This window comes from Budorcas taxicolor, chromosome 18 (assembly GCF_023091745.1).
Source record: "Budorcas taxicolor isolate Tak-1 chromosome 18, Takin1.1, whole genome shotgun sequence".
In the NCBI taxonomy this organism is placed as follows: Eukaryota; Metazoa; Chordata; class Mammalia; order Artiodactyla; family Bovidae; genus Budorcas; species Budorcas taxicolor.
The window spans coordinates 12747774-12761594 of NC_068927.1; the positions used below are offsets into that span (position 1 = coordinate 12747774).

At 54.2% G+C, this 13821-nt stretch overlaps 1 protein-coding gene across 1 annotated transcript in view; it reads left to right on the forward strand.

Moving 5' to 3' along the window:
- Positions 1-13821, forward strand: part of CRISPLD2 (cysteine rich secretory protein LCCL domain containing 2) — a 67566-nt gene that overhangs the window by 9538 nt on the left and 44207 nt on the right. Inside the window, exons 2-5 of the mRNA XM_052656125.1 lie at positions 6980-7293; positions 10061-10179; positions 11960-12092; positions 12512-12627. Coding sequence (XP_052512085.1) covers positions 7054-7293; positions 10061-10179; positions 11960-12092; positions 12512-12627 — 608 coding nt within the window. The 5' untranslated portion in view covers positions 6980-7053. The remainder of the gene's footprint in view (positions 1-6979; positions 7294-10060; positions 10180-11959; positions 12093-12511; positions 12628-13821) is intronic.

The following is a 13821-nucleotide window of genomic DNA, read 5'->3' on the forward strand; positions in this document are numbered from 1 at the left end:
GGAACTGAAGCATATTTCAGATTTAAGGGAGGCCTGTTTGTTTTTTTTTTTTATCATCCCCACCAGCATTAGACATCTTATAGGAGTTTTAAAAATTAGGTTTGTCTCAAAGCAGAGGCTTTGAAATAAGAGAGAATAGCCTTTTTCACTTCATTCACCTTTATTAATCCCAGTCTTCCTCAAATCTCTCCAAACAATGGGTCTGTGGAGCATTTAGCATCATTATTATTGCCATAGCCAATACGATTAGCCATTAACCACGCAATGAACCCTGTAATGTTGTGACCCTGTAGTTCTTTGTCCTCATCCCTTGATCCCAGCCTGCCTCCTCCCCTCACAGACAGATCAGTCTCTGCTCCACAGGAAGACTCAGTGGAGGAGTCAAAGGGTCACCGCTTTCCGGAAACCTCCGGGAGCTGAATCACGCCTGCAGACCTGTCGATCTTGTTCACTGACGAAGATGCCAACGGTGTTCTATAAATATTTACGAAGTGAATGTACAGATCTCCTCGTTCCGACGAGGTCAGACTTTGGCGATTCAGCGGTGAACAAGGCGGACAGGTCTGGGGCCATGATTAAGCTGGGACCCCTAAGTTGAGTCCTAACCCACGGGCAGGAATTCATCTGCCGGGCCCCGGTGGGGGCGTGGCAGGTCGGGGTCACAGGCTGAGCCGCGGGAACAGCGTGTGCAGGAGCAGAGAGCTTGGCACAGCCTCAGGGCTGCCGGCTGGCGGGTCCCACGAAGATTCATCTTTCTGGCAGACTTTCCTAAACACAGGCAAAGGCAGCCTGGGTGGAGTGACGCCTCCAGGTTCATCCACATTCTCTTTCTTCATTTTGCTCCTGAGAGTTGAGTTGAGTGTCAGGAGACCCCGAGGTGGATTGGGGGCACTTGGGGCTGTGGGTGCCCTTGACGTCCACAGACTCTTAGGCGGGGCGGAGGGTGATGGCAGAGCTTTGTGGCAGCAGCCAAGTGTACAAAGCCCTCCACGCTTCCAGGAAGTGGGATCTCAAGTCTTGGTTCCACCCCAATCCAGCCCCGGACCTCACTAATACCATGGAAGATCACCAGGCTCAGTTTTGTTTTCCAGAAAACGGAGTGGAAAACAGCCGGAGCCCAAATGTATCCCGCAAGTTGGGGCGATGCTGCAGGAATCCGACCCAGATTGAGTGGCTGTAGACGGAGGGGTTTGAAAGCTTTGTCAGTGTCTCCCCGCCCCCACGCCCCACCCCTGGTGCCCTTATCTTCTTTGTGGTCTCTCAGACTGGGAGTTTCAACTGCCGTCAAGGAGACCTCTCCTAGACTGCATTTCTGTCAACTGCGGCATTCACTCGGGTGTTTGATGCTGTTGGTAACAGGCCAGGGACAGAGAGTGGGGAGGGCTTCCCTGGAAACGAAGCCTGCATTTGGCCACCCTGGGAGAAGCGAGGGGGCAAAAGAGCCAATGAGTGTTGGCCTCCATCTCCAGGCCCCAAAGGGAGCTCGGATAACCCGCTTGCCTAAAGTGTGAGCCCCTCGGGGATGTCAGGAGGGTTGGAGGAGTGCAGAGAGAGTCAGAGTGGGCGTCATATTTGAGTCAGAGGCAGATGGAGGCTGGGTGGGTGCTAGGCTCGATGACGGGGCATGTCATGGTGCAATGTCACCGTGACGTAAACGTTTCACTCCCCTGGGGATGACACATGGGTACCTTCTTCTCGACAGAGTCACTGGCTGACCTGGAGTCGGGGTGGGGCCTGTCTCCACTGAGCCCAGCCATCTGCCCAGGAAGCAGAGAAGGGCGGGGAGGTTCAGAGTGTGAACTGGGTTGTTTGCGGGGGTCCTGCCCTGTGTGGGTGGTGATGGGAAATCCCCAAGGAAGCTCACCCCGGGGAAGGCGTGGTGGCATTGAGGAGGGGGCTCAGAGGCCAGACGGAGCTGCGTTCCAGCCCCAGGTTTTCTGCTTGCAGTTGTGTGACCTTGGGTGTGTTCCCAAAGAACCCAGGGGCCTTAGTCTCCTCATCTGTCAGACGGGAGCAGTAGAACCCAAACCCCTGGCTCATCAGGAGGGTGGAGTAAGGAATGCAGCCATGGGCACGCGGTGGGCCTCCCTCCAGGTAAGCCCCCACCGGCCTCCCTGGTAGGAGCCTGTACTTGTCATTGGAAAGCCCCAGGTGGCAGTGTGTGGGTCTCCGCTGGAAAACTTTAAAAAAAAGTATTTTATTGAAGTATAGTTGGCTTCCAGTGTTGTGTTTATTTCTGTTGTACAGCAAAGCGAGGCAGTTACGCATCTGCTGCCGCCGCGCCGCTTCAGTCGAGTCCGACTCTGCGACCCCATGGACGGCAGCCCGCCAGGCCCCGCCGTCCCTGGGATTCTCCAGGCAAGAGTACTGGAGTGGGCTGCCATTATATATATCCTTTTTCATATGCTTTTCCATTCTGGTTTCTCACAGGATGTTGAGTATATTTCCCTGTGCTCTGCGGTAGGACCTGGTAGTTTATCCATCCCATGGATAGTAGCTTGTTTCTGCTAACCCCAGCCTCCTGCTCCGTCCCTCCCCCACACCGATCCCCCTCAGCAACCACAAGTCTGCTCTCTGTCTGTGAGGCAGTTTCTTTTAAATTACAGATGGAAGGGGCTGAAGTGCTTTGTTCCTAAGTTCTGATCGAGCTGTTTGGGCAGCAGAAGTTGAATAGTCTGCGCAGACCAGGGGGCTGGCAGGGCCTGGTGAAGTCGCCTCGGCCGATGGCCTTGTGCTGAGACACAGCACCAATCGCCTCCACCCAGGCTCCAGCCGCGATCTCAGTCTCGGCCGCCCGATTTGCCTCTCTGTTGCCCCATCACCCCCTTCCATACAGCCACCAGCAGGATGTTTAGAACCTAATTCTCATTTATTATCTGATGCTTATATTAATACTAGTCTGTTAGGGCTGCCAGGACCAAGCACCCCAGACCAAGCAGTTCAAACAACAGAAAGTCATTCTTTCACCCTCATGGAGGCCAGAAGTCCAAGATCAAGGTGCTGGCAGGGCTGGTTTCTTGTAGGCATTGCTCTTCAGCGTGTCAGCGGCGGTCCCCTCCCTGTATCTCACACGCTCATCCCTCTGTGTGTGTCTGTGTCCAATCCATCCTTCTCACAAGGACACCAGCCATACTGGAGCAGGGCCCACTCATATGGTCTCATTTTAACTTAACCACCTCTTCTAAGGCCCTGTATCCAAATCCAGCCATGGTCTGAGGAGCTGGGGTTGGGACTCCGGTGACGGAATTTGCAGAAGGCATAGCTCCGTCCATGATTCTGTGTTTCCCTCTGTGTGCCAGCCCTGTGCTGTGGTCTGGAATAAAGTTGTGGGACACCAGGCCTGTTACTGCTACAGTTCTGCTTGAATCTTCCATGTTCTCCTTGGCCCAGACTTAGAACCCATCAGGGTCCAAGCATTGCCCCCTCCCCAGCATGGCTCCCCCAGCCCCCAAGCCCACCCCTCCCTGCCCCCGCCCCAAGCTGCAGGCACACCAGGCCACTTTCAGACCCAGCAGTGCCACCCGACATGATGCTATGAATGGCCCGGCCCAAGACAAGTCGGCATGTCTGTGCCAGCGACTGTCTTGAGGTGGAGAAGCCACTTGGAGAAACGCCTCTTTTCACTTGTGTTTCTCCCCAGGGGAAGGTTTGACTAAACCCCGTGGTTCTCCCAACTTTGAAGCTCCACCCGAGCCTTCATCAGCTCTCTCTTGAACCTTGGAAGGAAGGCCCTGTCTGTGGGGCATGGACCATGTGAGGCCATTGAGTGTTCAGAGTGAAGGCGACTCTCCAAGTCTTCTGGAATAAGGTCGCCCTTGTTCAGGAGAACATACCAGGAGGGTGCCCTTGAACCAGCAGTGGTTTCATTGTCTTTCATGCTTTGGCATTTTGCTTTCTTCTACTCATTAATATTTTTAAAAACTTTGAAGTAGACAAGTCCAAAAGATAGAGGGCACTCACCGGTGAGGTCCGGCCCCCAAGGATGCCCAGCTCTGGCTACCACATCACAGTTCCAGCTAACTCACCTGGTCCACCTTGCGTGAACTGAGCTTACGCTTTGCCACATGTTCTTGAGCTTTTAAAGCAGAAACAATATATTAAAGATAAAGATGAGTCCCCTCATATTCTCATTCCTGGTTCAATTTCCTTCCTAGAGTGAACCACCAACATGAACTGGTTTCACTGTACAAACATGTGCACGCACACCATATGATATATGTACAAACACATATAATACATGTCTGTGTAATAGACACATACATATACATGCATGTCCACCTATAATATCCACAAACTTGTCCAAACATGGTCTATATGCCTTGAAATGTACATAAATAGTACCATTAGCATCATACTCTACAACTTTCTTGGCCCAACCTCGGATTAGAGCTTTGTTGCTGCGGACAATCCCAGAACTCCAGGTCTTTCTTTTACCTGCTTTATACTATTCCACCCATGCTGACCCACACCTATTTTACCCCTCCCCCTACTGAGAGTTATTTGAATTGTGCCCACTGGTGATTTAAACCAAACCCAGGTTTTGGTCCAGTTGAGTCATGTGAACAATTCCTGTTTCATGCCTTTGGGGGTGCCCTGCCCCTCAGGATGCTGAAGCACAGAGTAAAGCAAATTGGATGTTTCTGTGACGACTGAGTGGTCGTTTTGTGATATCAGTCTTGTTCCCGCTTTGTCCCAAATCTTAACCCGGCGTCAGTACTTTTTGGCATCCTTTTCAGCCTGGTCTCTGCAGCTGGGAAATGGTCATATATGGTGGTGTGAGTAAGCGGGGAGGTGGCAGGGACCCTGGGAGCGTCTGCATTACTGGCTTGATTCCCACGGGGCGAATGAGCACACAGAAGCCCTCCCGTGGGCCCTGCGGCTCTGCCCCAGAGGGAACTCCTCGGCCAAGAGGCCACAGAGCCAGGCCTCCGCCTGGATGTCGGCTGCTTTTATCTGAAGCGTAAGCCTGGTCAGGACCCTGGAGAGTTTCCAGGGATGGAGATGGGAACTGCCATGTTCCCATCGCTCCAGGCTCTGTGCTCAGCCTCTTGGGTGCCCAGGGCAAGCCCCAGAGGATCCCCGCCTTCCACTGCCATCTTGCAGCCCCACTCCAACGCAACCAACAAAACCCTGGCTGTTGCTCACGTGGGAGATGCCAGAGGGGCCTCCTGGGGTTCTGGGTGGGCCAGCCTCCAGGCTGCCTCCCTCCCTGCTCAGCCAGCAGTCTCTGGAGCCCTCCTTTCAGCTCTCCGTGCTGTCTTCAGCCAGGCCTATCCCACTGGTCAGGGCTTGGGGGCTTCCCTGCCCGTCTCCCGGCCTAACTGGGAGCCCCTTGAGGCCAGGGAAGTGCCTTGTTGTCCTCCTCTCTCAGTGTGCAGCACAAAATAGGTGTCTATAAAGGTCACTGGGTAACTGACCGACTCTCCCTGGGGGTGAAACAGAGGCGAGAGGGTGAACGAACAAGGGTGAACGACAAGCCCTGTCTTGTCTTCTTGGACCAGACAACAAGCCATCAGGAGGACCACACTTCGTGACCTGTAGTGTGACCCCTGGCCCCCCAGGGTGAGAGGAACCAGGGCAGCAAGCTGGAAAACCCCAGGCTCTCAGGGACATCACACCTGGGTTTGAGTCTTACCAGTAAGCAGCCTTTGGGATCAACTCTCTGAGCCTCAGCCTCCCCATCTGTAATGTGGTCGCAAGGGCACACCGACCTCCTGGGTTGTCGTGAGGGCTGGAGATGACATGGATGAGGCGACTGGCCCCTGCAGAGGCTCAGGAAGGGCTCTGGGAAGGAGCAAAGGCACAGCGGAAACTCAACCTAATAAATTATCTTCGGGCTGGGGAATTTTAGAATTAGTAAGTGTGTTCCAAGGCTAAGACAGCTTTTCCTAAGATGCCTGCCAAGGAAGAAAGGTTAGTGAGAGGCGGTGTTTGGGAAAAGGGCCCAGAGCCCAAAGGCAAGGACGGATCATGAAGATCCTTGACAGGTCATAAAATGACAGCGTCAGGCACTGGATCTCAGAGGGGGTGAATCCCAACTGATGTGACCGTGAGGCGTGCACCACAGCCCCGGGCCCGGCACGCGTCAAGAGCTAGGGTTCCAGAAACACTCCTTGGGAAGCACAGCCCCAAGAGGGGCTGGGAGGCCCAGGAGTCCCAGCCACCATCTTCCATCCCTTTCTTGGCCCCGCTGATGCAGCTGTTGGGTGCTTATCACCCATATGAACCATTCACTCAGCAGCCAAGAGGGTCACACCCAGCAGTGCCCATAACGGGCCCACTGTCAGACAGAAGCTGGCCGAGGAAGGCTGCACGCTGGACTGTTTGGGGGGGTTGCCAGGCAGGGACAGGGTGAGAGTGGGGTGCACAGGTACTCCTGGGAGGCCCTGTCTCTTTCTCTGAGGATCAAGTTAGCAGAGCATGTGGCTGGGCCCTGGGAGGCTGTGTCGCAGGGTGTGATGGTTACACACCCCATGGAAGGGGGTGACCAGAGCAGCCTGTGCAGGGATGGGTCTAGGGGTGCCTGACGGCCAGTTTGGGAACTGAGTCTTACTTCACAGGGACTAGGAAGTTTGCTACCCCTGTTGGTTCACGGCACATCCTTTGCTGACATGAAATGGCTTTAGCAGTCTCTTTTGGGGGCAGGAGATGGAGTTTAATTCAGGCCATAGACTCACCGGAGCCCTGAATGAATCCAGATGCTGACTCAGAGTGAGGAAAAGGAGGCGCCACGAGCAGCTGAGTCTGGGAGAGACCGAGCCAGGATGTCCATGTGGCATCGGGCCGCTTGCCGTGCTGGAGGCTGTTGGCTTGAATCCCAGCTCCACCACTTCCTGCCTGCCGGACCTTGCTGGTGTAGCTTCTGGGAGCCTCAGTCTCCACATCTGCACAGTGGGGAGAGAGGGGTGCCCGGTCCACTCTCTGCCATGGCGGGTTTGGCACTGACCGACTTCTCCGGCCACCCTCTGCTTCCTTTCAGAGCACGAGAGTGCCCAGCTGTCTCAGGCACCCAGGCCACCCATCACTCCCTGTCCTCACTGCCAGCGTGGAGCCATGAGCTGTGTCCTGACCGGCGTCGTGCCCTTGGGGCTGGTGCTGCTGCTCTGCGGAGCCCAAGGCTTTCTCCTGCCCAATGTCACACACTTAGAGAAGCTGCTCAGCAAATACCAACAGGACCAGCCCCACTCGCGGGCGCGGAGGGCCATCTCCAGGACGGACCGGGAGGAGATCCTCATGCTTCACAACAAGCTGCGGGGCCAGGTGTCACCGCCCGCCTCCAACATGGAGTACATGGTGAGCTCCGGGCCCGGGGCAGGCCCGGCATGGGGGCTCGGGGCGGGGGCCGGTGAGGGTCACAGGCTGGGCTCTGGCCTCGGCGCTCACTTGGCAGTTGGTGGCACGCCCGTCGCACGCCCAGCACAGACGCTCAGCCCTGGGGCTGTGCTGGTACCGTGGCCTCCGTGCAGTGTGGCCTCCACCCCACTCTTCAAGTGCTCCCTCTGTCCACACAGCGAGGGGCAGCTGAGTCTGAGCAGTGGGGCGTCCTGCTGGGAGGAGGAGGCCGAGAAGGGACACTGGAGGGTCCCCTGTACCTCAAGAGAAGCCCCCGCACTTAGGAACAGAAGGAGCAACCAGCTCCAGGTGCCCGTCCCCAGCTCCACCCTCGCTCACGTGTCTCCATGTCTGGTTTTCTCAGCCCCATGAAGTGGGCACTGGGGTTCCCCCCAGCTTTACAGACTGGCCCGGGATCACACAGCTGGCAGAGGCAGAGGTGGATTCCGACCTGGGTCCAGCTGAGTCCAGGACCCACACTCTCGTTCACCTGTCCATGCCTAGTCTGAACTCTACCCCACCCTGCTGCCCCTCTAGGTACCTGGGGCTCTTTCTCTGGCTGTTTCCATCCTCCCTGCCCATGGTGTTCTCACCTTGATTAGCGGGGCAGCCTCAGCCCTGGAGGGGGACTCACCTCCCATCTTGCCCTCTGAATCCTGGTATCACGTTGTAATTCCTCAATCTTTATTCTTCCAGCCTTTCTCCTGGCAGGAGCCTTGAGGGCCCTCTCTGCTTCTTGCCTGGCACCCGAGGCCTCTTGTCAGGAGCCCTGGTCTGTCTGGTTAGCTTGTTTCCCTTCCTCCTCTGCAGCCAGAGAGGTCTTGGGGTGCTGTGTGTAGAGCCCCCGCTCTGCACCCTGGGCATCTGCACCCTGTCACTCCCGTATCCAGCTCCGTGCAGCCCAGGCCCTGGCCCCCTCCTTCCTCTGGACTCAGCTGCCGCTCTCTGTGTTGATCATGTTCTGCCCTCGGTCACCCTCATGGTCGGGCACCTGCCTGTGTGGCTGTGGGCCCCTAGGCATTGCTGTGCCCGATGAGGTGGTCCATCACCAGGGATGAGTGGATGCCGCCTGGGCAGAGCCTGAGCAAGGCTGTCCCCTGGGGACTCCTTATGAAACCATTTCTTTTTTTCCCTCAAGAAAATAGTCCAGGGGTTTGTTCTGAAGGGGCTGTGCTAATTTTAGGAGGCAGAGTGGGCACCCTTTCAAAATGTTAATGCGCAGGGCAGCCATGCAGAGCTCTTTAGGGTTAAAGATGGAGAGAATTAGGGTAGGTTTCTTTTTAGGCTCCCGCTGCCCCCTGCCAGGATCCTCGCCTGCCAAGTCCATCCACCCAACAACAGGCGGCACTGATTGGAGAGAGTGTCTCAGATCCATGGCTTCCTGCTCAGCCCTGCTTCTTGGGGCTTTGAGCCACAGCCCTCTGAAACAGGCTCATCCCAAGAGGTGGACTGTAAAACCCCACAGAATTAAGACACCCTGTTTTGAGGTTTTACAAGTAGACAGGCTCTGGAGCCAGCCTGTCTGGGTTTAGGACTTGCCCCTGGATGTTGAGGAGTGCAGTTATCTTGGCCAGAAGGAGACGCAGGACCGGAGACTGGGGCAAGGGGTGCCTCCGTGCTGGGGTCCTGCGGTTGGTGCACCAGTCTCCTGGAACATCCCAGGGCCCTCCCCGTCAGGCTGTCAGTGAGCATCTACCATGTGCGGGGCTGGGCCTCCTGCCTGCCGGGAGACTCTGGGAGGGGGCAAGCAGCCGCTGGCTCATAGCCTGAGGGCGCTGGGCATCAGTTTCTCGAAAGAGAGAAGCGGTCTCCCTCACCTGCTTCACCGGTTTCTCTTCCGGGGAGTTATATATGTGCCCTGTGCTGGCTGGGAAGGGAGCAGGTGGCAGATTCGTTGTCCCAGACCCTGCCTCAGGCTGGGCTTTGCCGGAGGGGAGCAGGACTGGGTGAGTTAAAGGCATTTCTTGCTACTTAGAAAAAAAAAAATCTCTCTATATGTGTGTGTATGTATGTGTGTATATATATAGAGGGTTATATATGGGCTTCCCAGGAGGCGCTGGTGGTAAAGAACCTGCCTGCCAATGCAGGAGATATAAGAGATGTGAGTTTGATCCCTGGGTCAGGAAGATCTCCCGGAGGAGGACATGGCAACCCATTCCATTATTCTTGCCTGGAGAATCCCCATGGACAGAGGAGCCTGGCGGGCTACAGCCCATAGGGTCACAAAGAGTTGGACATGACTGAAGCGATTTAGCATGTGTGTGTATAAAGAAATGTATATGTATATATATATATATATATATATATATATATATATAAAATGGTAAAATATACACAATATAAAACTTACCATTTCAACCAGTTTAAAATGCACTGTTCAGTGGCACTAGGTGCCTCCACACCATTGTACAGCCATGACCACCACACATCTCCAGGGTATTCATCCTCCCGTGTCACAGACGAGGAGGCTGGGGCTGAGAGGAGGGACTTGCCAGGGTTCCCAACAAGTTACGGGATGAGCAGGAGCTCTGAGCATCCAGGCTCCTCCAGGTTCTTTGCTGAGCAGAGATTGTTGAAATGCTCTCGGAGTCCTTGAGTCCAGTGTCGCGGAAGCTGAGCCTGGTCCTTAGGGTCGTCCTGGGGCCCGAGCTGGGGGCGTCTGTGCAGTTTGAGTTCTTCCACACACTCCTGACCCTACCTCCTGGTGCCCGTTTCTCGTCCCCTGCAGACCTGGGATGAAGAGCTGGAGAAGTCGGCGACGGCCTGGGCCCAGGAATGCATCTGGGAGCATGGGCCCACCAGCCTGCTGGTGTCCATCGGGCAGAACCTGGCCGTGCACTGGGGCAGGTGAGAGCCGCCATGGCCCCCTACTTGTGACCTGGGGTCTCACTCACTCTGCCGGACCTCTGAGCCTCTGTTAAATGTCACCCACTGACCTTCGCCCAGGTCAACTGGGCCGGTTTCCTTAGAGGAAGTGGGGAAGATGTCTTCCAACAGGTTGAGACTCGCTGACCATGTGCAAGGCACACGAGTTCTCTGAGTAGGGGCCCAGGAATCGCTAGGGTTCCAGAGTCTGCTTCATTTTGCCCCATTCATTGAAAAATTGATATGGACTAGACAGGGCCCCTGAAAACTCAGGGCAGGGTTTGCTGGCCTTCAGACCTACCATATCCAGTTTCTGAGCTCGGATTTTAATGGGACCCCAAGCCCTTGCACTCTCCTTTAGCCAGGTTATTCTGGGCAGGACCTGGGCAAGGGGTCATCACCGGGCTAGAGGCTTGACTCTGTGGAGGCAGAGCAACCCGGTGTTGTTTTCCGCTTTCTATCCAGTCAGTCTTATGACAGCATCGCCAGAAAATGTTCAAGAGGAACCCAACCCATGGACCCTCTGACCTGGTCAGCTCTTTCTGTGGGGCTCCTGGGCTGCATCTGGCCGACGTTTTTTCGCATAGTTGTAACCGTGGCCAGGACAGCTATTGATTTTTTTTTCCTTCTCATATGACATCAAACAGTTTTCTAGTACATACTTGTCATGGTTATCACATTTTAAAGGCTGCCTGTGAGCCGTCCGGTTGACAGACCAGAATTTAGCCATTTCATCCTTGTAGCTGGGTTTTGTTTTTTCTTTTTCCCTTTTGGCTCATTTGAATGATTTCATTAGGAAAACTCCAAGGAGTAGGATTGATGGGTCCATGGCACAAAGGCTGTTCCCTTTCTGGATCAATATTGCTGACTCACTTTCCAGATCTGCCGCTCATCTGAAAGCCCCTCAGCAGCTGAATGTTTTCTTTCTAAAACTGGCCCAGCCTGGCAGCACGCTTGTGGGACATGGATAGATGGGGTGGTGGGTACCCTGTGGCCCTGGAGCTCTGTCACTGTCTGTGTGTCCTCCTCCGAGCTGGCCCCAAGCAGAGAGGTGCTTTCCCTGGCCAGGGCACTGACCGCCACCATTACCTGAGTCCTGACAGTAATCCTTACAGGACTGCTGGCTGCCCTGCTCCCCACGGTGCCCTCAGAAGTGCCCAGTTCCCCCAGCATCTGTTCTGCTTATTGAAAACACTTTGTCCACACTTGCTGGTGACAGCAACCGGGGCTTGCATCTGGCTTATTTTCTCTCCCAGTGCCAGCCTGGGGCTGAAGAGAGGGCCAGCGGCCACCAACAAGAGGTGGGGAGGGTCTTCTAAGTGCTGGGGGCGAGGGAAGGCTCAGGTGATAGGATCCCAAACGGGAGCTTGGAGCAAGGTTTTCGCCCCCTTCAGTTTTTTCTTATGCAGTAGTCTGTGACATATGGGATTCAGGGGCTGCATATATTTTCCCAAATATATATAAAAAATACATAATTATTAGTATAAGAAAGGATTCACTGGGGCCAGATACAGGTTTCCCATACACACAGGTGGTGTCTGGGTCACCCAGGCATACTCCTGGACTCTGAAGGAGGCCAGTTCGTGTTTTAAGCACTTCTAGCAGGTGCCAGGTGGGATGTGGGGCTGTTGGCCTGAGGAGCGCCCGCCACCCCCGTGCCTCCAGCTCCACCGTGGGTGGTGGTGCTGCCAGAAGGGGTCTCTGTTGCTGTGCACGTGGTGGCCGGAGCTTCACAAGCTGCCCTGTCCCTCTGTGCCTGCAGGTATCGCTCCCCTGGCTCCCACGTGCAGTCCTGGTTCGATGAGGTGAAGGACTACACCTACCCCTACCCCCACGAGTGCAACCCTTGGTGTCCGGAGAGGTGCTCTGGGCTCATGTGCACCCACTACACCCAGGTAAGGCTAGAAGATCAGGCGTGGCCTCAGCCTGGCACCCCCCAGAGTTCTGGGGCTCTCCCCCAATCAGAGAACCTCTGTTCTATCATTGCCTTAATTTTTTCCCTTTAACTCAGTCCTACTCAAAGTATAACTGGTGGGTTGAGCTGTTTGTGGCTGGTTCACAAATATGGAAGCTGACAATAAGCACTAGAAACTTCTGTGGCAGTTTTACATTGCTGGGGCATTTTCCTTGTTTTGTTTTGTTCACGTTTCTGTTTTTGATTTAAACAAATGTCTGGATCTTTCATGGGCTAAGGGAAGAATGTGGGCCTTTACCACACACCCGTTTACTGTGGGCACCTTATGGATTCAGGCCAGATTATGTCACCCTGGTCATTTTCCCCTTGAACTTTGATGTATGGATGTCATCTTTTCAGATAGTTTGGGCCACAACCAACAAGATCGGCTGTGCCGTGAACACCTGCCAGAGGATGAATGTCTGGGGAGATGTTTGGGAAAATGCAGTCTACCTCGTCTGCAATTATTCTCCAAAGTAAGAACAAGTGACATGGTTTTATGGGTTGGAGTGTGTTTGCTTGCCGTGGAAGACCCAGCTAGAACTGGCTTAAGTGGTAAAGTCTCTTCATTACTTCACATTCAGAGATTAGTGTGTCTGGGTTAGCTTAGTAGCTCAGCAGTATCAGTGCGAACTTTCTTTCTTCTTGCAGTACTGTCCTCTCCTCATGGTCTTAAGAAGGCTGCAAAACATCAGGCACCAAGTCTTCCCAAACAGAAGGGAAGCGAATGGTAGAAAAGAGTTCTCTCCTTTGGCTTTTCTCTTCCCTGGCCCACTTTCTCCTTAAGTCATTTGCCAGAACCAGACTGCTCATGGGCAAGGGGGAACAAGACTGCCTCAGTTGGCTTTGACCAATGAACTTGTCCCAGTTGGCTTGGCAAATCGTCCTCTGGGACTACTTGAATAAGTCAGAAGCAGGAATAGCTGTTGGCTGGGCAACTAGTGGAGTCCACTATAAAGATTCTTTTTCTCTGAAAAAATGCAGCAAAGAGCACTCTAGTAAATAGGTATTTTGCTTCTTTATGTTTCCCCTTCCAGAAGGGGCCTCATCAAACCTTGTGGCCACAGTCCCTCTTCATCTTTACAGCATCCTGATGTCATCAGTGTGTCACTTACCCCTTTACTCATATGCCTCTGCTGCTCATGAGACAACTATGTGCTGATTCTTGGAGAACAGCTCACCCAGTTCACAGCCTGTGGTTTGCGCACTGGCCATGGGGCTGGCAAGCCATCCTAGCACTGTGCCCTGCATGCAGGGGCCCTTAAGGGATATTTTCTCAGTGACTGCATGAAGCAGGAATGACCTCATTTACTGGGTTGGGTCAGGAGTGGCCGTGAGAAGGTGGGATGAAGAGGGAATCGCTGAGGTCGGGAGGAAAATAGAAACTCTCCATCAACCATCTGGCATGCTAGTGGTAGCAGTGTCTCCACAGCCACAGGGATGAGGTTAGGGGTTGTGTCATCAGTGGGAGGGACCAAGCCCCATGGAAGGGCAGTAAGCTGGTCAGAACTCCTGGAAGGGTGGCAGGTGGGGAGTGAGGAATCATTCAATTTGACTGTGTATTTAAAAAAACCCCAAACACTAGAAGATCCTACTAGAAATACCACTTCCCCGTAATTTAGCTCCTATCCCTTTCTTAAAAAAATTAATATCCTATGTATAGTAAAATA